The sequence below is a fragment of the Pituophis catenifer genome, unplaced genomic scaffold, assembly GCF_029215685.1.
Source record: "Pituophis catenifer annectens isolate HBS135680 unplaced genomic scaffold, rPitCat1.0.hap2 SCAF_3, whole genome shotgun sequence".
Taxonomy (NCBI): domain Eukaryota; kingdom Metazoa; phylum Chordata; class Lepidosauria; order Squamata; family Colubridae; genus Pituophis; species Pituophis catenifer.
Window position 1 is genome coordinate 39,357,633 of NW_027256883.1, and position 27,029 is coordinate 39,384,661.

General features: G+C 36.9%; 1 protein-coding gene across 2 annotated transcripts in view; it reads left to right on the plus strand.

Moving 5' to 3' along the window:
• Positions 1-3,357: 3,357 nt before the first annotated feature.
• Positions 3,358-27,029, plus strand: part of ASPH (aspartate beta-hydroxylase) — a 106,660-nt gene continuing 82,988 nt past the window's right edge. The window contains exons 1-2 of one of the 2 annotated variants that reach the window (XM_070940523.1): positions 3,358-3,467; positions 26,050-26,199. In XM_070940523.1, coding sequence (XP_070796624.1) covers positions 3,413-3,467; positions 26,050-26,199 — 205 coding nt within the window. In that variant the 5' untranslated portion in view covers positions 3,358-3,412. Of the gene's footprint in view, positions 3,468-22,117; positions 22,343-26,049; positions 26,200-27,029 lie in introns of those variants that run through there. The other variant, XM_070940524.1, reaches the window with a different exon arrangement.

Genomic DNA, 27,029 nt, shown 5'->3' on the forward strand with positions numbered 1-27,029 from the left:
TGTACTTCCTCACCGATTCCTTATATATACAATAAAAAAACCACCTTCAAAATCTATATGAGTTGTGAATAAAATGAAGTCTTATGTGGAATAAACATTTAAATTATACATTGTTTTTTACATTGAAAAAATGTAAAAATGTAAAAAAATGTAAAAAAAAATGTCTTTTAAACTACCATAAGATTGCATAGTTATTTAAGTTCACCCACAGCAAAACAAGGTAAGAACTTAAGAAAACCTGACTTACATAAGAGCATTCGCTTCAGGATAGAAGTTAATTATCTACTAAAATGTGGATGGAATTTTCCTTTAACATTAAAGAGAGGTCTGAATACTTAGCAGTTTTTGTTCTGGTTTCAACAGTACTAAAAGCACAGGACAAATTCCATTGAACAGTAGCTGGTTTGATTTCTGTAGCTTGATTTAGGCCATGCTGGCTATTTCTTCAACAAGGAAACTAGATTTTGAACAAATATGACACATTTTTGCATCATGGAATATTCTCCTGTAATCACCAATTAATTGAAATAGATCAAAAGATCCTGTTTATGTGCTTACTATTTTTGTAGTCCTCTTCCCTGTCTTACATGTTCTTCTACCAGTTCCTTTTTAGTAGAAGTAGGGGTATTAAGGAAGCAAAGAAAAATTGCTTTATATTTTGAAAGACTGCTTATGACATGAAAGACTGCACTTGACATGGCAAATGTTCAATTAAGTTAATGAAACTGAGCCATTTTGAACATATTCATTTTATGCTTAGTGCATTTATTATGTTTAGAGGTTAAGCTAAACAAGAAGAGAACTGAAGATGTTACAGTCATATAATATAATGTCTGCAGGAAAACAACCAAGCTCAGAAAGCACCAAGGACTCAGCATAAAGTAAACTAAACAGAAACTATAAAACTTGGTTTCTAGTCCCTCGTGCACCCTCATTACCCTTCTTTGAACTTTTTACAGATTTACCTGAATTCTTGAACTATGAACTCAATACTAAAGATGAATGTGGCCAATGCCAAATAAAGTAGAACAGTGATTCCTGTGATTTGGAAATTATATGTCTGTTCATCCAGGACAACATTTTCATATTAAATTGTTATCACTCTCGTCAAGGAAGCACACATATCTAATATTCCTTCTGCTCTCTATCTCCCCACCCCCACAACAAAGAACAAAGTCAGATAAGCTTTCATGACTAAGACAAGACTAGAAGTCCTTGTCTCCTGATTTTTAGCCCAGCAACTTGGTCATTACCCAACTGTCTCTGTGCTTTTTGTAGTCACACTGCTGATTCATATCCAGTTTCTAATAGGTTCTTAATATAAAATCTTTTTTCAGAAGTACTTCTGCTATGCTAGTTAATTTGATTAACTATCTTAATTTGATGCATTTCCTAAATGGAAATCTTGCCTTAATCTCTATTAAACATTAATCTCTATTAAATATTATATTGTCCATTACTTTTGTCAAACAATATCATTTTGAATTTGATTTTCATGTTCTAGAATATTAGTTATTCTACTCTAGGCATGCATAAATTTCATAAATAGATGGTGGCAGGTGGCGGCAGCATGTGAATTAGTTGAGGGTGGCCAACATAATCTAGGAGGTACAGCTGTGACTAGCAATAGGAGTTTTTTTGACATTGGGCAAATAGCAGGATAGGACTCAAGGGTAATGGTTTACGTTCTCTTTTGCCCCATGTATAGTACTGATTACTATTAGTTTGGTCCAAGTCCACATGTGTAAAACCATGTCCTAGCATCCACATATCTCAAGGTTTCCCTCATATTCTTGAGTCTGCATCTAAGTGAATCAAGAGGGTATCTGTTTGAATATGCATTTACATGGCCATAGTTACATCATATCACAAGCAATCTTTCCAACTAACGTTTAGGTAAAGTCAACTTAATTGCTATTTGACTCAAGGTCTCATATTGGATGGCACACTAAGGCTAATGTGTACGTCATTCAGCTGAGACTTCAAGTCAAACAGCAATTAAAGTATCTTTTCTTTACCCAGGTTTGTTGGAAGATCATCTTAAACTTGTTTCCCTATGTTGTTCAAATCAGGAAGGAGAAACTTAAATTGAAATACAGTAGTCTTCAACTTACAACTACAATGGAGCCCAACATTTAGGTTGCTAAGTGAGAAATTTAAGTGAGTTTTTAAGTGACTTTCCTTGCTGCATTTGTTAAGTGAATCACTGCAATTGTTAAATTAGTAACCTGGTTGTTAAGTGAATGCCTTCCCCATTGACTTTACTTGTCAGAAGGTCACAAAAGGGATTGCGTGACCCCGGGACAATGCAACCATCATAAATGTGAGTCAGTTGTCAATCATTTGAATGTAAAGCACGTGACTATGGCGATGCTGCATCATTCATAAGTGTGACAAACGGACATGTCACTTTTTTCAGTGCTGCTATAACTTTGAATGGTCACTAAACAAATTGTTGTAAATCAAGGACTACCTGTAGTCTTTTCTGGTTTACAGACCGGGACAGAAGGTAAAACTCTCCACAACTGGTGTTTTGAAGAATCTGAAAGCTGTAAGTGGTGCAAAGTAAACTAAGGCTGACACTAATAATCTGCCCTGGGTTTCTGTTAGTTAAAGGAAGAAGAAAGCTCTTTTCAAAATCCTCCATCTCCTTTTAAGAGACATTTTTTTATGGCGTGGCAGAGAAGCCCTTCTGTGCTGTTTCCAGCTACAGACCACAGCGCCTCAGGTTTTGCATCTCTTGACAAAATGCAAAGCGTTAGGAAAATCTGCAAAACTCCTCTTTCGCCAAGCATTTATTACCGATTAGGTTTTACGTGATGTTAATCGCACGTTTTCCACTTTCAGATTTATTTTAATTCTGTTAGTTGTCCTGGGTCCTCGGAAGAGCAGAAAGCTCTCCCAGTAGGCTGCACGCAAAGCTTTGGAATCGATTAAATCAAAGTGCCGTTGAAAAGAGAATAAAATAGGATGCTGCAATAGCAACTCTGCTTTCTTTCTCTTTGCAACAAGCACGGATCGCCCAAACAGCCGCAGCTTCGTGACAATCTACCCAAAGCCAGGCTTCTTTCCTCCACCCCGCACTCCACTTTCCCCAGTGCCACGTTCCAGGCGATTAGCGCTCCCGGCGGCTACCGACAACGCCCCAAAGGCGAACTTTTAACGTCCTCGACGTTTTCTCCATTCACCAATGAGGTTCCGGTCGGCTTTTCCATCTCTGCCTCGCCATTGGTTGAGCCTGGCTGCCAATCTTGTGTCATCAGAGGGCTTGGTTCACGTGGCCGCCGGGTCAGCCTAACGCGCGGGGCGGAGCTCCTTCAGGTTAGTATTGTCATCTTCACCCTCGTGTCGGCCCCGCCCAACTCTTGGCTCCTGCACTCCCGGGCAACGTTGTTACCTGACAGGAGGAGATATGGCTCCGCGCAGGAGCCCCAAAAGCGGCAGTCCCAGCCCCGGAGCCCGGAGAGGTCAGTAACAGCCGGTTCGCTGGGCCTCAATAGCAGCTGAATGGGACCGGGGGAGGGGGGATTTGGGGATGGGGATGGAGGTGGAGGTGGGGGGCGAAGACCAGCCTCCCCCATCTTTCTTCTCTCTGTTGCTGGAGACCTGATGGTTTTGCAGAGCCGAGACTATTGGGGGGGGGGGGTTTCCCATATCTGGTCGCCCTTTCAGAGACCCGCAGGGTTTTTTTTTTGCTTGCGCCTCGATTTCGAAATTGGCGCTTTGGTTCTCCTTTTCATCCTCCTCTTCCCCCAGTCGGCTGAATTTTGCTCCTCTGCCCAAAGGGAAAATGAAGTGGGACAGGAGCTACAATTGCAGAAGGAAAGGGGGAGGGAAGCACAATGGGCTCTAGGATTTCATTGCCTGCAGCGTTTTAGCTACAGATTTTGAAAGAGCACCTTACCCTTCTACTTTGACCTCCTCCCTAAATGCACACAAAAGAGAGACAACACCAGGGAGGAGTTTCCCCTCGTTTCTTCCTCCCCGATGCACTCGGGTCACACCTGTGTGGGGAGCTTTCAGGGGAAGGTTGTGCAATGGTGAGTTTATCTGGTGGCCAAATCTTTTAAAAAGGGCACACAAGGGGAATTTATTTTCAAAAGGATTTATGTAGATTTCTGTTGCAAGACTACCGTGGTATTTCACATTTTAAAGATTAAAAACGTGCTATGGCAGTTCTCCTGGCTGATCTTGTTTGTGTTTGGAAACCAAGCTGGGCTGGACCTATTTAGGATTTGCATGGGAAACATGCAAATCCTAAACAGTAGGCATGTAAGTAGGAGAGAGAGGTTGAAAAACATTCCCAAAGATTTAGGGATGACCTGCTTCTGTATTGTTTTCAAGAAAACCACACGTTCTCATCAGGAATTAAGCTTGTGTTGGTTATCTTAACCTTTAATGTGATCTGAAAGGGCTGTTTTACAGGTTTGATGGAAGTTAATCCAATAGTGGATATTATGTGTCAACTTTCTCTTTCCCACCATAGTTTTTTTTTTTTACTGAGTCATCAGTGGCTTCCTTAAATCACCATGGAATTTTATTCAAATTGTAGCTGAGGCCAACAGAGCTTTAAATGGGTATTTTTGCCCTTCAAGAGCATACTCTGTGCATTATGCTGAAAATGCAAATTACTGGGTTGCTTCAGTTATATTATTAAAATATAGTTCAATACTGTTACAATTATCTTAGCCTCCCTGACTTTCATTCTAGATGTTTTGAACTATGTATGAAATGTTCAGAAACTTTGTTTCCATTTTTCAATAATCAAAGCTTGTTACACTTTTTGTACCTGGAGGAACTAAGACAAATGCAAAAAGCTAAATTTATCTAAAGAAAATGAAATTCCTTTGAAGAAAATAGATTAATATTTAAAAAACAAAATGTATTAAGGATTAAGAATTAAACAAAGCCTATTAATGGACCTATATAGCAGTGATCGAAGCTTCTGAAATTATAAAAATATTAAACCAGAAAAAGTACCTGGATCAGATAGACTATTGGGTTCTTATTATATATGTTTTCAGCATGAACTGATTCATCTCTACAAAATATAATGAATTCTACTTTACAGGGAAGAAAGATGCCACAGACTTGGAAAGAGGATGATATAGCACTAATTTGACTTTAATAAGAAAATGTAATCCAATATTATTGAATAAGTTAAGTTAATAAGATAATAAGTTAACAATCTTAGCTGATAGATTGAAAATAATTTTGTGAGAATGTATTCATATAGAACATTGTAGGTTTTTACCTAAAATACAGCTAAAACACAGTCAGAACTGTGCTAGATATTCTAAAATATTTGGAATAATATAATGAATAACAAGCTGAATTAAGGTTTTTAAATTCAGAGAAAAACTTTGACAATTTGAATTGGACTTTTCTATTTTGGAAGATATGAATTCTAGAGAGTATTTAATAGAATGGGTAAAGTTGATTTGTGTCCCAACTCCCCCTCCACAAATTATTGTTAATGGAGATCTAATAATACCATGTAGAATAAAAGGCAGGGCTGCCCACTGTCTCCTCTTCAGTTTATTTTAGTTCTTGAAATTTTTAATGGAGATATAAGACAAAATAACAGAATTGTGGGAGTAAAGATTTTAAAAAGGGACAAGACAAAAACTTTTGCAGGTGATTTGATGCTCATTTTGCAATATATTTTAAAGGGAATTGAAGTATTGATGAGAAAACAATTTAGTGGTTTAGCAGGCTTCAAGATTAGCAAACAAAAGACAAAGAGATTAACAAAAAATGACAATAAAAGAACAAACAGAATTAATAAATTCAAGATCTAGAAGAAGATAAAATACTTCTAGACAAATATGAATTGTTATTTTAAAATAATTATGTTATGACATAAAATTAAGATATGACATAAAGTTATGTCATAAAGATATGACATAAAGTTAAAATATATGTGTTAAGTTGAGAGAAATTACAACTGTCATTATTGGGTTGAATTCCTGTGATTAATATGAATGTTTCACCTAGAATGTTATTTTTATTTCAGACAATAACCATTATGACAACTAATATATCAATTAAACAGTGTAAGAAAGATATAAGTATACTTGTGTGGAGGTAGAAAAAAACCACAAGTTAAATAAAAGCTATTGTAAGATGCAAATGAAAAAGGAGGATTTAATTTATATGATTTGAAATTATACTTTGCAGTTTGCTATTTGGTTTGATTGAAAAAGTGGATATTGCTAAGAAATAAAAGGCTTTTGGAGCTAGAGGGATATGGGCTGAGCTTGGGTTGTATGGATATTTAAGGTATGATAAATCTAACCTTAATGTAGATTTTAAAAACCATTTTGTTAGATTTGCATACTGAGAAAATGGAACAGATATAATTCCAGGTTGTTTCCAAAAATACCTTTGTGGCTCTAAGCACAAGAAGCATTTCATAGAAGAGAAATGATAAGTAAAGACAAATGGTTAACTTATTAGCCATATTAGAATTTTATCAAGGAAAATATAAAATGCAAAGTAAATTCAAGAGAAGATTTGGAAGCAGAAGGTTACCTTTGTCAGTGACAGTCTTATCTACAATTACTAGAAAGTAGATAAAAGAAGTTTTGGTTTTGAGCATTGTAAGACTGAGTTTCAAATAGATGATATACATGTTATTGCTAAACATCTCTTAAAGATTCAAACACAAGGGAAAAATGTATGATAGCATAGGCTAAAAATGCTTACAATGCACAAATGGATCAATGCAGAATGTGTAGTTGAAAGAACTGAATTCTACATTATGTTGTAATCTTTAAGAGTAGTTTTATAAAATGATGTATCATTGATATATTTCACCAGAAAAATTATCTAGAGCAGTGAAAGTGTGAACCTTTTCGGCACCAAGTGCCCAAACCGGAATGTGCATGCATGAGTGCATGCCAGAGCACTGGAAACCCGAAGACCAGCTGGCCAGCGTGTGCGTGCCTGTTTTTTGGCCTTTTTTGGCCTTGAAAACGGCCCGGAAAATGGCCTGTTTTTCAGAAGTCTTTTGGGCCGCTTTCTGGTGCTCCAGCACCCACGAAGACCAGCTGGCCGTTGCGCCAGAAACCAGAAGACCAGCTGGCGATGGCGCGCATGCCCACAGAGCATTACACTTCTGGCACGCATGCCATAGGTTCACCATCACAGGTCTAGAATGTATAAAGATACTCCAATTTATGCTGGAAATAAAAAGAAGAGGTTCTTGGTTTTCATACAAAAACACAGAAAAGTTTGAACTTGATTACATATGTTAATTCAAACGATTTTAAAAATTAATATACGGTTGACACCCATAGCTTTTATATTTAGTCTGATTGATAAGCAACATGGGTCTTTGTCTTTATATATTGTCTTTACATATAATAACTGTAGCAAGATTATTATATACACAAAAGTAGAAACATTCAACATTACCCACGATGGAGAAATGGATTGTGTAATTGATGGAACTTGCTGAGGTGATCACTTGACTTGACAGTTTGATTAGAAAAAAGACATTAAGTTTAATGGTGACAGGAAATCCTTATAGACATTTTGGTGAAATGTAAAAACGTGAAATTATGATACATGGTTTTGATGATTAGAAAAAAACAATTGCAGAAAAATGTAAGTCATGGGTTACATCTATCCTGTAAGCTGTAAAGAAAATTAGAAGCTACTACTTTATTTTTCTTTTTTTCTGCATTTTACCTTTGTCATTTATAAACTTTAGGATTATTGTTCTAATTAATTATTTTAATAGGCAAATCTTATATTCAATACCTTACATCCCTTGCCTTGCTCCCAATGTACTTTTATTCCTTCAGTTTGGTCAATCCTTTAGATTTCTTCTAAAATATTTACATGTCAACTGCTGACGAAAAGAGAATGAGTCATGGCCAGATTGTTTTATATCTCCTACTTCCATTTAAACCTGCTTCTTCATCTTTATTACTAAGGAAATTTTTGTCCTTCAAAACTTATGCAGAGTATATGGAAATCTATGGAATACTCTTTATACAATAAGCAGTAAACTCTGGATAGTGATAATAGGTCAACTGTTTTTAAGCAAACATTTTTAGGTTGGGGCTTCTTCCATTTCTCCACCCCAATTACTGAATAAGATTAGTGCTCTTAAAATTTCAAAACAATAATATTGCAAAAACATTTAGTTCTCAAAATATTACTTAGTATAATCTGGGTGGGGAATGTTAATTTTGTTGGAAGTAAGATATTAATGATATTTTAATGATGTGTTGATGAAAGCATTTTGAGATGGTAGTGTTTTTTTCTTTAATTTTACTGGTTTATTTAAAAGTATGTCTTTTCCTCATTTTTTGCATTAGAAGCTTTTACAGATTTCTAATTGTTATCAAATAATTTTTTGTGTGACTGGGACTTCAAATCTAATCTTAATAGTGTTCTCTCAGTAATTAGTAAAATGATTATTTTATTTTCATTAAGATTATTATAATCAAGCTTGGCTTGAGGGAGATTTTATCTTTCACTTATTTAGAATGCATGTTTTGAAAGAAGTATATGTGCAAAGTATAGCCTTAAATTGGTTTTCCATAATAAGAGGAGTTTAATGCAATCTCTCTTGCAGAACATTCAAGTTTGTATGTAATTTCCTCATCCATTTTGACTGTGTGTACATATAGTACTCAGTGGTAGCAAGAGATTACTCAATGGTAATCTCCTTACTCATAGTTTATCTTACCATGTTTTGAGAATCCTGCTTATTAGAATATAATGCAAAGCCAGAAAATTGTAGTAAATCAATCTTTAAAATAGTTTGTAGGAAGAAAACAGAATTTACCTTTGTCTTTCTCATGTTTCTACCAAGATAGGCTGGGATGCTCCCACTGCAATTCTGTTCATTGGTGCTCTTTGATTTAAAGAAGTTTCTCTTAATAGAATAAAGAAGAGGGAGATGATTGCTTCTTGCCATGTTCATAAAGTTCCCTACTATTGTGAAGCAAGCAATAGGGGCAGGTAAAATTGGCAAGGTTACTTTCAAAGTGCTGCTCTTCAAACCTTCTGCTGGATAAAAGTCTGTCCCCCACACTTCCATTTAAAAGTTTTTGATCATTCTGTGGGAGTCTTTCAGAAAAGGCATGATATAAGATTGACAGTCAGTTTGGTCTAGTGTTAAGGTACCAGGCTAGAAAATGGGAGTCTGTGAGTTCAAGTCCTGCTTTAATGAAAGCTAACTGGGTGACCCTGATCCAGTCACTCTCTTTCAGCCCAGCCCACCTTACAGGGTTGTTGTGGGGAAACGAGGAGGAGGAAGATATGTTGGATATGTTCATTGCCTTTGGTTGTTTATAAAAATAGTAAAGGTGGGATACAAATAAATAAAAGTAAGCCTACTATTGGATAGCATTTGCATGCCTGATTTTAGCCATTGAAACTATTCTTTTCTTTGGTTCCAATTACCTACATTGTTGCTAACATTGCTAACAAGAGCCACTATGAATATGTTCTCAATAAGTAAGCAGATTTTTACACAGTACAAGAAAAGGATTCTTCCGGTAATTTGCTAGTTGTATTTATTTGTTGAATTTGTACTTATTTAATTCAATATTATAATAAGGCCACATAAAATTATTACCAAATAAATATTTTTCCTGAAGACCACAGTGACTTTCAAAGCAGTTTGCAAAAAAATGTGTATTTACCATTCTCTATGGATTTTAGAATAAATTACTGTTAAATTATTGTAAATCTCTTATTAAAACTGATGGTCTTCTTTTTTTTTTTATCATTCAGCTTTCCATTGTATACCAGAAACAAATCCTATATAAAGAACTATTTACAAAAGGAAAGCAAACTGTCCTTTCTGAATGTCAATAATTCTTGCTTCCATCTCTTTTATTGCAAAATTGGATAAAAGTTCAGAAAAACTTGAGCAATTGTATAAAAGGTAAAAAAGGCTTTAAATGAGAAGTTTCCTCCTAGAAACTTGCAACAAGAAAGTAAACTAGATGGGAAGAAGACATCACGTTGAAAATGATAGAGAATAGCACCAGACTAACTAGATCAGTGAGCATATGAAAATTTTGTGAATTTAAATTAACAGGCTACCTTTATAGTTACAACAAATATATTTAGTCTTAAATTTTTCCTGTCATCATAGTTTTATTACTTGACTTTATATAGCTTTGTATCCTGCTTTTAAAGGTAGCAGTGAAGGCCTACCTCCACTTTAACCCTAGGTATTAGGGTAGGATTAGGTATTGTGCTACTTCAAAATGTATTTATCATAGTTACTGCATATAACACTCTGTGTGTGTGTGTGTGTATATGTGTCGCCAAGATACTTCCAATTTGACAAGGGAGAAAACCCGAATAACCAAAGACCTACATATAAACACCCGCGAAAACCTCAGAATATATATATATATATATATATATATATATATATATATATATATATATATATATATATATTCAATAACTATGATAAATAAATTTTGTTTTATATATACGGTATATATATCACATATCACTAATTTGTGGTTCTGTGTGAAAAAACTGTTAATTCAATAAACCTCAGTTCAATTAATAATGGCTTAGGTATATTTCTAAACACAGTTTTGAAAATATAAGCCAAATGATAGATGATTATAGATGCCTTCTTAGAACAGTTGATTTTTTTCACATAGTGGGACTATAGTTATACATTCACAAGGAGTGTAATCAAAGAAACATATTTGTTTGGAGTTCTTAAAATCAAGATTTCTTACAATATGTAAAGAATAAAGATATAAAAGTCATACCAATAAAATAAAGAAATGCAGTATATGACAGAAGAAAGAAGCCCCCCCGCATTGCCTACTATGCAATTGAAATAGCTCTTTGACTTTTCCTTTAGCGACAGTTCTAAGTAATACCTATTCTTATTTTTATAATATCAGAATTATAAACAGTGCTGCATCTTAAACATCGTTTGTTGGATTCTTCATTGTAGGTTTTTTATGCATTGAAGTTTTCCTTACATCAAGGTGATTGTTTCCCGATGAACATCATAAACTGGTAAAGTGTGATAAGACTGGAGTATCAGCACTTATTTTGTAACCACATTTCTAGGCTGACTTGCTGCATGAAAAGCTTTTGTTTTAATTTTGTTGTAATTTTTTTTTAAAAAAAACGAGGGCTGGAAAATCCTTCAGATTCACAGATGTCAGTTTTGAAATTTGAAGTTTTAGCTGTGGAAAAGTTGAATAACTTTATGAAGAGAGCTGTGTTATGTCAAATCAGATTTTTGGTTTATCTACTGACAGCAGCTCTCAAGAGTTTCATGTGTAAATTTTATCTTTGCTAATTTTAACTGCAATTGATAGTGTTTAAATGTTATTGAATTTAATTTTATTATTATTTACATTAAAAGCTTACAAATAAATTTTAATTCGTTTTTAGATTTTCAATCAGCTTAGTTTTAAACTCAAAATAGCAAATTATATTTGATTTTTCAGCCCTGGAGAGAATTATTGTGTGATCTCTTCATTTTAAAGCTATCTTATAATAGTTATATTATGAACTTGTTCATTTATATTGCTTGGATTGCTAAGCATCTAATTGGTTTTTTAAATGCTTCTAGCTTCTAATTTAAAAAGTACTAAAGAGTGGTGTGATTGTAGAATGGTCATTTTCTCTGAATTCAGGAAACATCTAACAATATAGTTTTGCTCTAAGAAGTATTCATTTTAGTTATAATTATGTGCTGATTGTTCATATTTGAGATCTGAAACTTTAATTGAAGCTCTTCTCTGTGTTAAAATGTTTCTTAAATGTATGTTCCTTATAGGAACTTCACTCTAGTAAAGTTTACAATTTCTTCATTTAGGTGATGGAGGATGATTTAGTAATATCCATTCATGAAGCATGTTGCATTTTCAGTATATGCACAAGCTTTTTTTCTTGTCATTAAAAGGTCACTATGATATATTAGGCACTTTAATGTGATTGGACAGACTTTATATTGGGCAAAAGTCAAAGCAAAACGCTGCTTGTGCAACATTTTTTTCCTCTTAAACATGTATTTGGAAATAAGTGACCAGGCAGGATTTGGAATTTAGGTTATTAGCTAGAAATTGCAATAGTGGAAAAGTAATTAAAATTGGGATAGTGATAAAATGGGATTAACTACTTTTCTATTTTACAAGAAACAACATTATTATTATTTATTGTTTATTTTTCAAGTGTGATAGAGATATAAATCTTTATTGGGAACATTCAGCCACATAGATGATACAAAGAAGTATTAAAGCATAAATGATTAATTTAAGATTTAAGATTAATCTTTCTCTTTCTTACCTGTCCCATTGATTAACAGCCACCCTCCATAATAACTAGCACTTACCTGAGTTATGACTAATGTCCACCCACTAAATGGGATACAAAATGGTCCATAAATCACAGGAACCTCATAGATTCTGTTTTTATACAGAGGACACCTAAACAGCACATTGCATTGTAAGATAGCCAACTCTTCAAATTTAATTGTATTTATTTTTATCTCATCTTTATTACTTTTTAATAAAGTACTCAAGGCAGCAAACATACATAATACTCCTTCCTTCTCCTAATTTTCCCATATCAACTGCCCTGTGAGTTGGGCTGAATTACCCATCTGGCTTCCATGCCTAAGGTGGGACTCGAACCCACAGTCTCCTGGTTTCTAGGTCAGTACCTTAACCATTACACCAAACTGGTTCTACCACACAATGTATATAATGCAATGTTTAGGTGGATCATTCGTTACCACTCCTCAAACAAAGATTTTGATCACAGAATTTTCAGCACTGAGGATTGGTGGGTGGGGAATAAAATGGAAGCAAATTAATTTTAAGATATCAGCAACTCAGTTTGGAGTTATTTATCAAATGGTTACTATTTAAAGATTATTAAACAACATTTTTAAAAGCCTTTTTTTTTTAAAAAAAAAGTCATTTTAAGGTTCTTTAAGCATCTATATTGGGACATACTTTTAAAATTTATCAACTAGTTACAGGAAAGAATTTAAGTGGATAGGTTTGCTGTGTTAATAAATTATTTAGACTTACAGGTAGATCGTGAGTTCAAATAATGCAATATTCAATTTAGTTCATATTGTAAATTGATATCAGGTCATGTTTAATGTAGACAAAAATTCAGTTAATGATAAGGTACTGTTAAGAGTTCTGCTTGTTCAGTTGCAGTTGTGGTTTATGCCCTGTTAATATTTATGAGTTCAAAATGGAGAAAAAGAGGATTCTGTCAGAGAAAAACAATACAAGTTTTTTAAAAAAAGGGGCTCATTATTGGTGCAAAAATTTGATGAAATTCAATGACATGAACGTGATCATAGCAATGTTAAAATAGGGTGAGATGTTGGAATGCCTGAATCTGGCGTTCATAGCATTATGAAACATGCAGGAGAATTTTTTTAAAAATTAAAATTGCACAAGCTTTTTTTTTTTTTTAGAATAGAATAGAATTCTTATTGGCCAAGTGTGATTGGACACACAAGGAATTTGTCTTTGGTGCATATGCGCTCTCTGTGTACATAAAATAAAAAAATATATTCATCAAGAATCATAAGGTACAGCACTTAGGTTACTAATAAGCAATCAAATCATACTAAGAAACAAAACAATATAAATCGTAGAGATACAATCAACAAGTCATAAGTGGGAGGAGAAAGGTACTAGGAAGGATGAGAAGAATAATAGTAATATAGTCTTAGTAAATAATTTTTACATCTAAATCATTATGTTTTAAAAATTTTATTGACTTTTTCCAGAAAATTCAAACCAATAACCATTTTTTCTCAGAAATATAACTATCAATAATGCAAATTCATGGTAGATAACCTAAAATGCCTACAATGAAAAAGACAAAATCCATGTTATATCTTTTCAAACATAGTTGAATATTAATTGGTGCAAATGCTAAATTCTTTAGATAAACAAGGATGTGCCACAAAATTAAAGTGTTTGAATATTTGGATATCATAAATAATGTTGTAGAACCAGACAGTATACAGAAGAAAAGCATAAAGAGGAAAACATACTTTTTCCTGTGCCTATTTTGTAATTTTTTTCCCTACACGAGTTTTAAAACTGTGTTCCTACTTTTCAGAAAAGTTGATTAAAGGTTTTGGATTTTTAAAACAAAAAACAAAAACTAACTACCGTATTTTCCGGCGTATAAGACGACTGGGCATATAAGACGACCCCCAAATTTTCCTGTTAAAATATAGGGTTTGGGCTATACTCGCCGTATAAGACTACCCCTCTTCCAACGCACACCAAATAAAAATTAAAAAAACATCAACTGGCTCACCCACAATGTAAAAGCAGCTGTGCTAGACCCAAAATGGCCCCTGAAACAAGCAGGAACCTCACACAGCCACAAAAAGCCCCAAAAAACAACTTTCATGCTTTACACACACACAACACAACACAACACAACACAACACAACACAACACAACACAACACAACACAACACAACACAACTGGTTCATCCACAATGTAAAAGTAGCTGTGCTAGACCCAAAATGGCCCCTGCAACAAGCAGGAACTTCACACAGCCACAAAAAGCCCAAAAACCCAACTTTCACACTTTACACACACAAAATTCCACATACAGCTTTGTGAGATTTTGTGTGTTTGTGTAGTTAGAGTGAAACACTACAGAAACACACTAAATCTCAGAAAGCTGCACAAATATTATTTTATTTTATTTTATTTTTATTTTTATATGAAAGCTAAATTTAAAACTTCCTAAACTTTAAATGGCTAGGTCTAAAAAAGAACAACTAAAAAAAACCCAATAAACTATTTTTTTTTTAAAGATCCCAAAGGGGAAAAAAACTTACGTACCCAATAGAACAGGGGTCTCCAACCTTGGCAACTTTAAGACTTGTAGACTTCAACTCCCAAAATTCCTCAGCCAGCTTTGTTTTGCTGGCTGAGGAATTCTGGGAGTTGAAGTCCACAACTCCCTGCCTGCTTGGGTGCAGGCAGGGAGTTGCTTGCTGATGGAATGGATTCAGGCAAGCGAAGCAAGGCAAACAGCTAAGGCAACCTTCCTAATGCCGTGACCCTTTAATACAGTTCCTCATGTTGTGGTGACCCCCAACGATAAAGTTATTCCTAAAACCATCAAAAATATGTGTTTTCCAATGGTCTTAGGCCAGGGGTCCCCAACCTTTTGGACCTCAGGGACCACCAACTTCATAATTTTAAATTTCGCAGACCACTAATACGAATCCAGTGCCCCGCTTGCTGAAGCACCTAGACTCCCGGTACGGGATGGGGTCCTTCAGGCACTCTCCATCCTCTCTGTCTCTCTCTCTCTCTCTGTCTCCCACTCTTTCTCTCTCATTCTCTCTTTCTCTCTCTCTCATTTTCGCTTTCTCTCTCTCTCTCCCTCTTTCTTTCTCTCCCACTCTTTCTCATTCTCTCTTTCTCTCTCCCCCCTCTCTCATTTCTTTCTCTCTCCCCCTCTTTCTCATTCTTTCTTTCCCCCACTCTTTCTCTTTCTCTCCCCTCTTTCTCATTCTCTTTCTCTCTCTCTCCCACTCTTTCTCTCTCATTCTCTTTCTCCCCCCTCTTTCTCTCTCTCTTTCTCCCACTCTCTTTCTCTCCTTCTCTCTCCCCCCACTCTCTCTCATTCTCTCTTTCTCTCTGTCCCCCTTTCTCTCCCCCCACTCTTTCTCTTTCTCACTCCCCCTCTTTCTCTTTCTCTCTCTCCCACTCTTTCTCTCTCATTCTCTTTCTCTCCCCCCCTCTTTCTCTCTCTCTCCCCACTCTCTCCCTCTCATTCTGATTCTCTCATTCTGATTCTCTTTCATTTTCTCTCCCTCTCTCTCATTCTCTCTGATTCTTTGGTTCTCTTTGATTCTGTCTCTTTCTCTGTCTCTCATTCTCTCTCTCTCACTCTCTCTCTCTGATTCTCTCTGTCTCTTTCTCTCATTCTCTTTCATTCTGTCTTTCTCTTTCATTCTTTGTCTCTTTCTCTCTCTGTCTCACTCTGATTCTCTCTCTCTAATTCTCTCTTTCATTCTTTGTCTCTTTCTCTTTCTCTCTCTGTCTCATTCTGATTCTCTCTCTTTCTCTCTCTCTCTCATCTCATGGGCCAGCCAGTGTCTTGGGGCTGAGAGGAGTCCACCATTTACCACTCCGAGTCCCAAGCATTAAGAGATGAGGGCTGCTTGAGAGAGGAGAGCTTGCAGAGGGGCGATCTGGTGTCTGCAATGGAGAGCGGCACCCGGCTTTTTCTCTCCGCTGTAAGAGCGCTGTAAGAGTGGCAGCCCTCATCTCCTAATGCTTGGGACTCGGAGTGGTAAATGGTGACTGGTCCGGGGAGCAGCTGGATTTTGCAGTCCCAAGCATTAGGAGATGAGGGCTGCCGCTCTTACAGCGCTCTTACAGCGGAGAGAAAAAGCCGGATGCCGCTCTCCATTGCAGACACCAGATCGCCCCCCTGCAAGCTCTCCTCTCTCAAGCAGTCCAACCAAAGTTCCCAGCCCCGCTTCAGGGAGCGCTCCTCGAGAGATGAGAGTTTGCAGGGGGCCGATTTGGCATCCGGATTAGAGAGCAAAATCCAGCAGCTCTCCGGATCAGACGCCATTTACCACTCTGAGTCCCAGGCAGCAGGAAACAAAGGCTGCCTTGCGCCACTCCTGACACAAATATACCAAGGCGGAATGCTGCTGCCGTACAAATGAAAGTAGTGCTTCACTCCCACAGCTTCCAGCCATCGCAAACGCCGCTTCTTCCCGCTTCTGCCGCCCCCTCCCCCACCACCACAACAGCACCATTCATTCTGGATGGCGAGGGCTGCGTTCGTTTTTCTGTATTGCACCACCTGCAAAACCCCTGTGAAAGGGTTGTTTGATCCCCAACCACTGAGCTAAGGTAAGCAAGCTAGAGGGGGAAAAGTTTTTCCCTTCTCCATGGCTTCATCCCAGCTCTGACGATCCCAGCTGAATTGCCTGATTAGCAGGCAAAGCTGGGATCGTCAGAGCTGGGATCGCCAGAGCCATTTAAGGCTCGTCAGAGCCTTTCGGGCTGGTCTGCCTGGTTACAGGAGAACGACACCCGGCGTATAAGACGACCCCCGACTTTTGAGAAGATTTTCATGTGTTAAAAAGTCGTCTTATACGCCGGAAAATACGGTAGTTCTGCAACTGGAAAATTTTGAAAATGCCTGGCCTAGACTACCATACTGTAACTTCACATTTGCATTACCTTCCTTCATTGTTAATCTTTCAAATTTGCATTATCTATCTTCAGTTTTAATCTTTCAAAGATATTCTTTCTCTGTTCATCTTCTGGAAAGGAACTGTATGTGTTATTGGTCTTAATTGTGTTACAATATCAATATTTTATTTCTGAATTTATTGTTTTAACTTTAGTTTTAATTTATCAGATGATCGTAAACTTTTCCTATAGTTCAGAATTGTGTAAACCTTTAAAATCATCTAATTTATGTAAGCCAATACTGATGATAATAAAACCAATTTTTACACTGCTTTAATTCAATTGCCTTATTACCCTTACTCTTATTAACTCTTCTTGTTTAGTAAAATAAAGTTTCAAAAAATGAAAAAAATATCATAGTTGGTGGCATTGAGGCACTGAGTCATTCTTTCTTTCTAAAGTCAATTTGTAATCTGTTTCATTGAATAGACCAGGAAAAACAGCAGCAAATTAAGGCTAATGTGACCAATGTACAGGGAGTACTAATGGAAGAGAGTGTAGGTGGTCCTTTCTTATTAACGAGTTTCAACAGTGTTAAAAAATGAGACAACTGGTCCTCAAAGTTACAGTCATTGCAGCGTCCCTGTAAGCATATGATTGAGATACTTGGCATTTGGTTTGCATATACAACAGTTGCAACTTTCCACAGTCATATGATCATCATTTACAATGTTCATAGCTTCCAACAAGCAAAGTCAGTAGGGAAATCAACAGGAAATCATAAGTCACAGTCGCTGGATGTCACACTTAACCTGTGTTGACTTGTTTAATGACCTAATTGAAACGGATGTCGAGATGACCATGCCGCTTAGAGATGTAATTGCAGGTCGCTACAGTGATCAGTAAATCAGGCAGCACTACCTGTAATGTACATGGAACAAAATAGTTCAAGGATGTCAAACTGGCAGCCCGCGGGCCGGATGCGTCACGTACAGGCCACGCCCACCCCAGCTCCATGAAGGCAAAAAACATTGTAATACGTCACGTGAGGACAATGTGACGGTGTGAGTTTGACAACAGTGAAATAGTTGAAAGACTAGTATTTAACTACTGATTTCTGACTGTGTTTGTATATGGTATTCCTTGTCATGTCAATGATTATCAAAAATGCCATAATAATCTTATCAGTTTTAATCAGGAACTATTCCTCTGGGATAGGGAAAAGGTGAAAACCTTCAAATTCAAGTGACATTTGTTAGTCCTCCCCCACACATACATTTTGGGAAATGTATTTAACATTTTCCCTTGTCGCTTTTAAGTATTTAGAAGTATAAATGCTGCTTTAAAAAACCAGTTCAATTTAAATTTAAAAAAAGCCTAAAGTTGTAATATTTTATGTTTATCAAATTGGCCAGCAAATCATCATGCTGCTACTAAGTGGAAAAATTATATTTCTCCTTTGCAGTAATAGGGAATGGGATATTTGCAGATCAGAGAATCATGACTGACTGAACAACATTTGTTCAACTTTTCATCCAAGTAATATTTGCTTGAGATACAAATAATTTAAAATAATCCCTTATTTGAAAGAAAAGCTGGATACTTGGAAAAGCTGGATACTTTGACAATAACAAAGGTGTGATATAAATTAAAAAAAATTGAATTATTTAGAGCTAATAAATACATATTTATTAAAGTTTATTAATGTTTTCTTCTGACACTATACCCTATTACTTTAAAAGTTTTGTTTTGTTTTGGGGAATTTTCCCAAAATATCGCCAAGAACTAAGGACTTACAGTACTATATTCTGAAATAACTTCCCAGTCTAAATCTAAATCTAAATGTACAGTTTATGTTTTAGGAGTTCATTAATTTGTATCAAATGCATAAGTATTTTATTATTTGTTGTAACATTCTTTGAGCGAGGGTGTCCTGCCGGCCGCCTTGAAAGAGGTGGTGGTGAGGCCTCTCCTCAAGAAGCCATCCCTGGATCCGGCTGTTTTGGCTAACTATCGTCCAGTCTCCAACCTTCGCTTTATTGCGAAGGTTGTTGATAGTGTGGTGGCGCGACAGCTTCCCCAGTACCTGGATGAAGCTGTCTATCTGGATCCGCTCCAGTCCGGTTTCAGACCTGGGTACAGCATGGAAACGGCATTGGTCGCGTTGGTGGATGATCTCTGGAGGGCCCGGGATAGGGGTTATTCCTCTATCCTGGTCCTATTAGACTTCTCAGCGGCTTTTGATACCATCGACCATGGTATCATGTTGCGCCGGCTGGAGGGACTGGGAGTGGGGGGCACCGTTTTGCGGTGGTTCTCCTCCTATCTCTCCGACCAGTCGCAATCCGTGTTGACGGGGGCAGCGGTCGACCCCAAGGCGCCTTGTTTGTGGGGTGCCGCAAGGGTCGGTCCTCTCGCCCCTCCTGTTCAACATTTATGTGAAGCCGCTGGGTGAGATCATCCGTGGTTTTGGGGTGGAGTTCCATCAGTACGCTGATGATACTCAGCTGTACATTTCCACCCCAGACCATCCCAATGATGCCTTGGAAGTGATGTTCCAGTGCCTGGAGGCCGTGCGGGTCTGGATGGGGAGAAACAGGCTTCGACTCAACCCTTTCAAGACCGAGTGGCTGTGGCTGCCGGTGTCCCGGTATAGCCAGCTGACGCCATTGCTGGTTATTGGGGCGAATCATTGGCCCCCACGGAGAGGGCCCGCAACTTGGGTGTCCTCCTGGATGCGCGGCTGTCTTTAGAAGGGCATATGACAGCCGTGGCCAGGGGGGCTTTTTGTCAGGTTCGCCTGATACGCCAGTTGCGCCCCTTTCTGGACCGGGACTCACTACGCACGATCACTCAAGCACTCGTCACTTCTCGTCTGGACTATTATAACGCTCTCTACATGGGGCTCCCCTTGGGGTACACCCGGAGGCTCCAACTGGTGCAGAATGCAGCTGCGCGGGGGATTATGGGAGCGACGGGGCACTCCCATGTGACTCCTCTCCTGCGCGAGCTGCATTGGCTTCCGGTGGACTTCCGGGTGCGCTTCAAGGTGTTGGTGATCACCTTTAAAGCGCTCCATGGCTTAGGGCCAGGGTACTTACGGGACCGCCTTCTGCCATCAATAGCCTCCCACCGGCCGGTTCGCTCCCACAGAGAGGGCCTCCTCAGGGTGCCGTCGGCCAGACAATGCCGGCTGACGACGCCCAGGAGGAGAGCCTTCTCTGTGGTGGCACCTATCCTATGGAACAATCTACCCCCAGAGATACGAGTGATCTCCGACCTCCGGATTTTTCGTCGGGCCCTAAAAACTTTATTTTTTTCAGTTAGCCGCTCTGTCTTGATTTTAGGGTTAGTTTTAAAATTTTAATATTGATTTTAATTGACAAGTTTTAAATTATGGGCCAAATTTATAAATTATTTTAACTTTATTTTTAACTGTCATGTTTGTATAGATGTTTTTATCTTGGCTGTTCACCGCCCTGAGTCGGGTATAGAAATTTGAATAAGAAAGAAAGAAAGAAAGAAAGAAAGAAAGAAAGAAGGAAGGAAGGAAGGAAGGAAGGAAGGAAGGAAGGAAGGAAGGAAGGAAGGAAGGAAGAAGAAAGAAAGAAAGAAAGAAAGAAAGAAAGAAAGAAAGAAAGAAAGAAAGAAAGAAAGAAAGAAAGAAAGAAAGAAAGAAAGAAAGAAAGGCTACTGGTAGTTCTCAATTTACAACCATTCATTTAGTGACCATTCAAAGTTACAACAGCACTGAAAAAAGTGATATGACCATTTTTTACACTTACAGCTGTTGCAACTTCTCCATGAACACATGACCAAATTCGGAAGCTTGGCAACTGGCACGTATTTATAACGGTTGCAGTGTTCTAGGGTCAATATGATCTCTTTTTGACTTGCTGACAAGCAAAGTCAATGGTGAAGCGGAATTCACTTAACAACTGTGTAACTAACTTAACAGCCATAATGATTCACTTAACAACTGTGTCAAGAAAGGTTGTAAAATGGAGCAAAAGTCACTTAACTATGTTGCTTAGCAACAAAAAATTGGTCATAAATCAAGGACTACCTGTACTAACCTAGGTTAATAACAGCATTAAGGCAAGCAAGGTATATTCTGGAACTCAGTATAAAGACCATCCAAATTGGAAGACCTTCCAGCATTGCTGAATCTTTAATATTTGGGCTGGAATTTTAACAGCCCAGATTCAGTAGTTGTAAAGTACTTAATGTCATTTTAGGGGGGGAAACAGGAGGCAGAGTTAGAAAGAGAAAGGAAAGATCATTCTTAAAGGAGCAGCCTGAAGATTGCTTAATGTTACAGGATTGGCTCATACTCTATTGCATTTCTCACTCAAAGTTTGGTTTTTATATAGTAACTAAAATGTATTTTAGCTTCCTGTCTCTTTCTTACTTGACAAATTGGTAACAAAACAATCTCTAAATTTTAACATATTGTGAAATGTTATGGACATATTATTGGACTTTTTGTAATGAAGACTGTGCTTTAACTTATTACTAGTTGTTGTTCAGTGCTGCTATTGAAGGAAATTTTATTTACTTAAGAACAATATCATCTTGTAATTAAACATGAAATTGAATCAGTTGTTTGCAAGTTTATAAATAAGTTACTTAAAATCAACTGCATGGGATGGCTGAATAACAGCATCAGGTAAGAATGACTGTCTGATGCCCAGATTGGACAGACAAGCTTTGTACCTGGACTTTTGTCTGAGTTTGTATAGAAGATTTGATGTTCTTAGGTTTTAGTTGCTGAGGCATGCGTTTTTTTAAAAAAAAAAAATCTGTTCCATTTTGCTTTTCTGGTATGCTGATGTTTAGAGATTAAATGAGACAGAAAAAACCTATTACCCAGGATGCTTTGTTAGTAGGAGAGGGTAAACCTGATTGCTGTCAGCGCTGGGTTTCAATATGGGTACATAAAAGCATTTAGCTTGTGATGGCTGTACTAAAAATAGCTTTTGAGCAGAGTTTGCAGTCGGGTCTAATTTCGGGGTTTAGCTGAGTTGGCCATAAAGATCTTCCTTTGCTGCTGTTGCAAGAGAGTGAGAGTGAATTTTGCTGTTTGTATCTTGGACACTGGTTTTATATTAAAGTGTACTTTATTCATGGATAAAAGGATCTGATACCATGGCTGAATATTCAGGTATGTCTCTTGGAAAATTGAATGTGTTTATGATTTTCAAATTGAAAATCTGTTATCTAAAAATTAAATGGAATTTTGAAGTTTAAAAATTTGAAATGTTACTGCCCCCATAACATGAGATACTTGATTTTAGGAATCTTTAAATACAGCGATTGAACATAGATTGGTTTAATAGCAAAGGTACAATATTATAAAACTGTAGCAGAAGCAATGTCATACAATTAAAGCAATTAAAATATATTTCTTGACATGATGTTAATGCATAATTGTATTGCTTTAGACAAGTGGTGGATGAAAGCAAAGGCATACCAAGTTTGGACATTGACCTACTTTCTGATTCCTGGCAGTATCAGTGTGAAAGATAGTAATTTTGTTTTAGCTCTGAGAAATTAGTTTAAATCGTAAATAGTTTTTAATGAGTACTTCTGGCTTGGTTAAATGTCATTTGATAAATTTAAAGGCAGGGTAAAAAAATTGAGATTTTCGTGTGATTTCGAAGAGAAGACCAAAAGAGAAACTGGTCGTCTAGTAAATGAAGGCTTAAGTAATTTGCACGACCATCACAGTAATGGTTTCATTATTCTAAAAATAAATATGAAATTGTGATATCTTTAGAAATACTTTTCTAAAGTATTTTCTAAAGAAATAGTTCAGTTCAGAGACTATTATGTGAAAATATTTTCATTTATATGAATCTAATCATATTTTACTTAGATATTTATATTTAAGATACACCAGTTCTCTCTCTCTCTTCCTCTCTAATTTTTTTTCTCTCTCTCCCCTTCAGTGTGTTCTATTGACAGTTATAATATTGAATACTTTATGTTACTGTGAATAATAAAGGCAGGGGACATTATGAAACTGCAGTATTCCAATATATTTTAAACTGATCGAAAGCATAAGAAATATAAATATATGTTTAGAAATACTATATGCTGGATTATATGTATCTGACCTAAAAAAAAGAAACCCGAGGCACCAACCAGACTAGGAGTAAGCATAGTTTTAACATTTAAATTAGTTGGTACAAGTCTTGTGTCATTAATGGTGTTTTCTAGAAAGAACAAACATAAATAGTATTTTTCAGCAGTAGGTGAGACAATGAAAGTAAAAAGAAAATAGAAAAGAAAATAAGTTGAGGAAATAATTTATATTTATTTGTTATTTATTTTTGTTGTTTATATTGCCAATAACGTTACTTTCAATGAAGAAAAATTGCTTCCAAAATAAATTTAAAATCACTTTCAAAATATTATACAAGTCTCTTAAAAACTACAATAATTCACATATAAATAGCTGAGGCAGGGAATAAAAGTCACTCATCTTTCCAAAAGGATGGGCTCAGGTACCATCTAGTCCCAACATATGGGAGAAAACGCAAGTCTTCACAGCTCTACAAAAGGATATCTGAACTACAAAAAGAGGAAATTCATTCTGAACATCAAGCATTGTAACAAAAAACGCATGTCTCAAATGATACCATTAAATGATTCTTAAAGAGGAGAACCTTATGTAACTAGTCGGATGGGCAGAAATAACCAGAGATAGATAATTCTGTAAATAACCTGGCCTGGTGCCTTGGTTGGCCAATAGCAGAGATATTCAACTGAGTATCATCAGTATACTAATAGTAGTTAGCTGACTTCCCACAGTGGATTCATGTGAATATTAAAATGAGAAAAGGGGAGAGAGAGACAGGAGCCCTGAGACTTTACAAAGCAGGTTAGAACTATATTTCTTCCTTATCATATCGATTGCAGTTGGCCCTGGAAAAAGAAGAATGACTAGAACACCATGCTTCCAATCCCCTTAAGCTACTCAAAAATAATACAGTGATTGATGGTACGAAAGACTGCTGAGAAATCAAAAAGAGCCAGAAGGAATGTACTCTTCCTATCTTGAGCCTGCCATGTCATCACAAAGTGCAACCAATGCTATCTCAGCCTTATATCCTGGTCAGAAGCCAGACCTAAAGAGAGATAGAAAATCTATTTCCTTCACGGTCCTTTGAGATCACAGCCTAATCACTTTGAAAAGAGAAGATTGCAAACTAAATGAAAATTATCCAACTCTGTTGGAGTGATGGTTTCCTGAGAAGGGGTAGACCCCATCACCTTCATACCTAGTAAAATCATCCCCTTTCTCAAGGATGTATTCTGTACTTGTATCTGATCACATGTCAACTCCTAGGAGGTCTTGACCAACAAGGAAGGACATGGATTTAAAATACAGGTGGCTGGGCTTACAGTCCCAAGGATCTTCTCTATGAGGGATCCTTGGTACTCTCTGAACTTGTTTTCTTGCAGACATTTCATTATCCTAACTAAGAACATCATCAGTGAGCACTGATGATGTTACCGAGTTAGGGTAATGAAATGTCTCCAAGTAAATAAGCAAGCTCAGAGAGCACCAAGGACCCCTCATTTCAATCCTGAGCTACAAATATTCTCCTTTATTGGGATCTTCTCTACTTTCATAGGAATTAAGTTGCAGCAACTTAGGACCCAGAGCTTAGCAACTGGGTCCTGAGCTCACATGATCAGGCAAAGAGGTTGAGTCAGGGAACTGGAGAATAAGATTACCAGTAAACACTGCTCCTGAGGAGTACTGCATCTCTTTCTCACTATACATTCTCTATTCACACCGAGTCATTTCTCCTCCATATTAAACAACTCGATCAAATCCTCTCCTTGACTGATGATTCAGATATTGGGGACACTTCTGCCTTGTATTCAGTGTCCCAAATCAATAGCCACCAATACTCATAATCACACATCTACATAAACCCTTGATTAACCCTGCTCTCTCCATACCAATCAAGGTAAGAAATCACAATTAGTGATAGGTAAGCTAGAAAATTTCATGCCTTCTATTTTTTACCCACCCCACACATTATTATCATAATATTCTAGAAAGAGTGCAGAGAAGAGCAACAAAGATGATTAGGGGACTGGAGGCTAAAACATATGAAGAACGGTTGCAGGAACTGGGTATGTCTACTTTAATGAAAAGAAGGACTAGGGGAGACATGATAGCAGTGTTCCAATATCTCAGGGGTTGCCCCAAAGAAGAGGGAGGCAAACTATTCTTCAAAGATGGTAGAACAAGAAGCAATAGGTGGAAACTAATCAAGGAGAGAAGCAACTTAGAACTATGGAGAAATTTCCTGACAGAACAATTGATAAGTGGACAACTTTCCTGCAGAAGTTGTGAATACTCCAACACTGGAAATTTTTAAGAAGATGTTGGATAACCATTTGTCTGAAGGTTTCCTGTCTGGGTAGGGGTTGGACTAGAAGACCTCCAAGGTCCCTTCCAACTCTGTTATTCTATTTCTATAATATCTACTAATCAGTGTGACAGACTACAAAGTTATTAGGCAAACAGTGCGACAAATGATTATATAGCAAAATGAGGACCGTATGCCTAAAATTCTCATACACAATGAGGACTGTATGGCCTGGATTTCTAATCTGGAGACTACTTTCCAAGTCAACAACATAAACCTACCAAATAGGAAATATATGCTGTGTATTAAATTTAGCTTTGAAACAAATTAATTTATACTTCTTTAATCTGTAAACAAACTTTAGAAATAGTGTCATGTATTTAATAGTAACATTACATTTTATGTTATGAATTTTATTTAGTAATTCATTTCCAAAAGTTTTTAACTTTTGATAATACTTCATTTTTATCTCTTACAGAAGCAAAACATGGTGGAAACAAGAGTGCCAAGAAAGAAGGAGTTTCTGGGACCTCTTTTTTTACATGGTTCATGGTAATTGCACTTCTGGGAGTATGGACATCAGTTGCAGTAGTTTGGTTTGAACTTGTTGATTACGAAGAAGTACTAGGTAAGAATTTAGTCGTAGTAATGATAATATCTTAAGATTCAATTTCCTATATAGTTTGCTATCCCAATATTTTATTCATTTATGTAAAACATTTATGGTTTCTCATGTTATATAAAATAACTCATAACAGCCAACAGGCATAAATACAACACAATTAGAAAGTCTTACATACCACAAGAACACAACCTGACCTATCATTGAAGGAGGCCATGAGGGTAGAGGTTCTCTATATCTCAGCATGGAGTCTTTTCCATAGATTAGGTGCCACTATGGAAAAGGCTTGCTTCCTAGGTCCCATAAAATGGCAAAATTTAATACACCTGGAGCACAGCCACCTATCCAGTCTGGGAGGATGTCCTCAGGAAGAGGTATTTGCTCAAATAAACTGACCCTGTGCTATTCAAGGCTTTAAAGCTAATGAACAGCTACTTAAATTACATCTAGAAAGAAAAAGGAGCCCAGGCAACTTATACAGTAGTGGTGCAATATTGGCAATCTCTGGGCAGCCCAGAATTACTGCTGCATTTTGGACCAATTGAGGTTTCTGGATGGTCTTCAAGAATAGCTCCATGTAGAGCGCATTGCAGTAGTCCAAACAGGACATGAGTCAGGCACAAGTGACTGTGATCTGAAACTTCTGGTCTAGGAATGAGCACAATATTTGTTTGTTTGTTTGTTTGTTTGTTTCCAAGTTTTATTATTTTTACAGATAACTCAAGGTGGTGAACATATCTTACACACTTTTGTCTTCTATTTTCTTCACAACAATAACCCTGTGAAATGAGCAGGCTGCGAAAGAGTAACTGTTCCAAAGATACCCAAACAGCTTT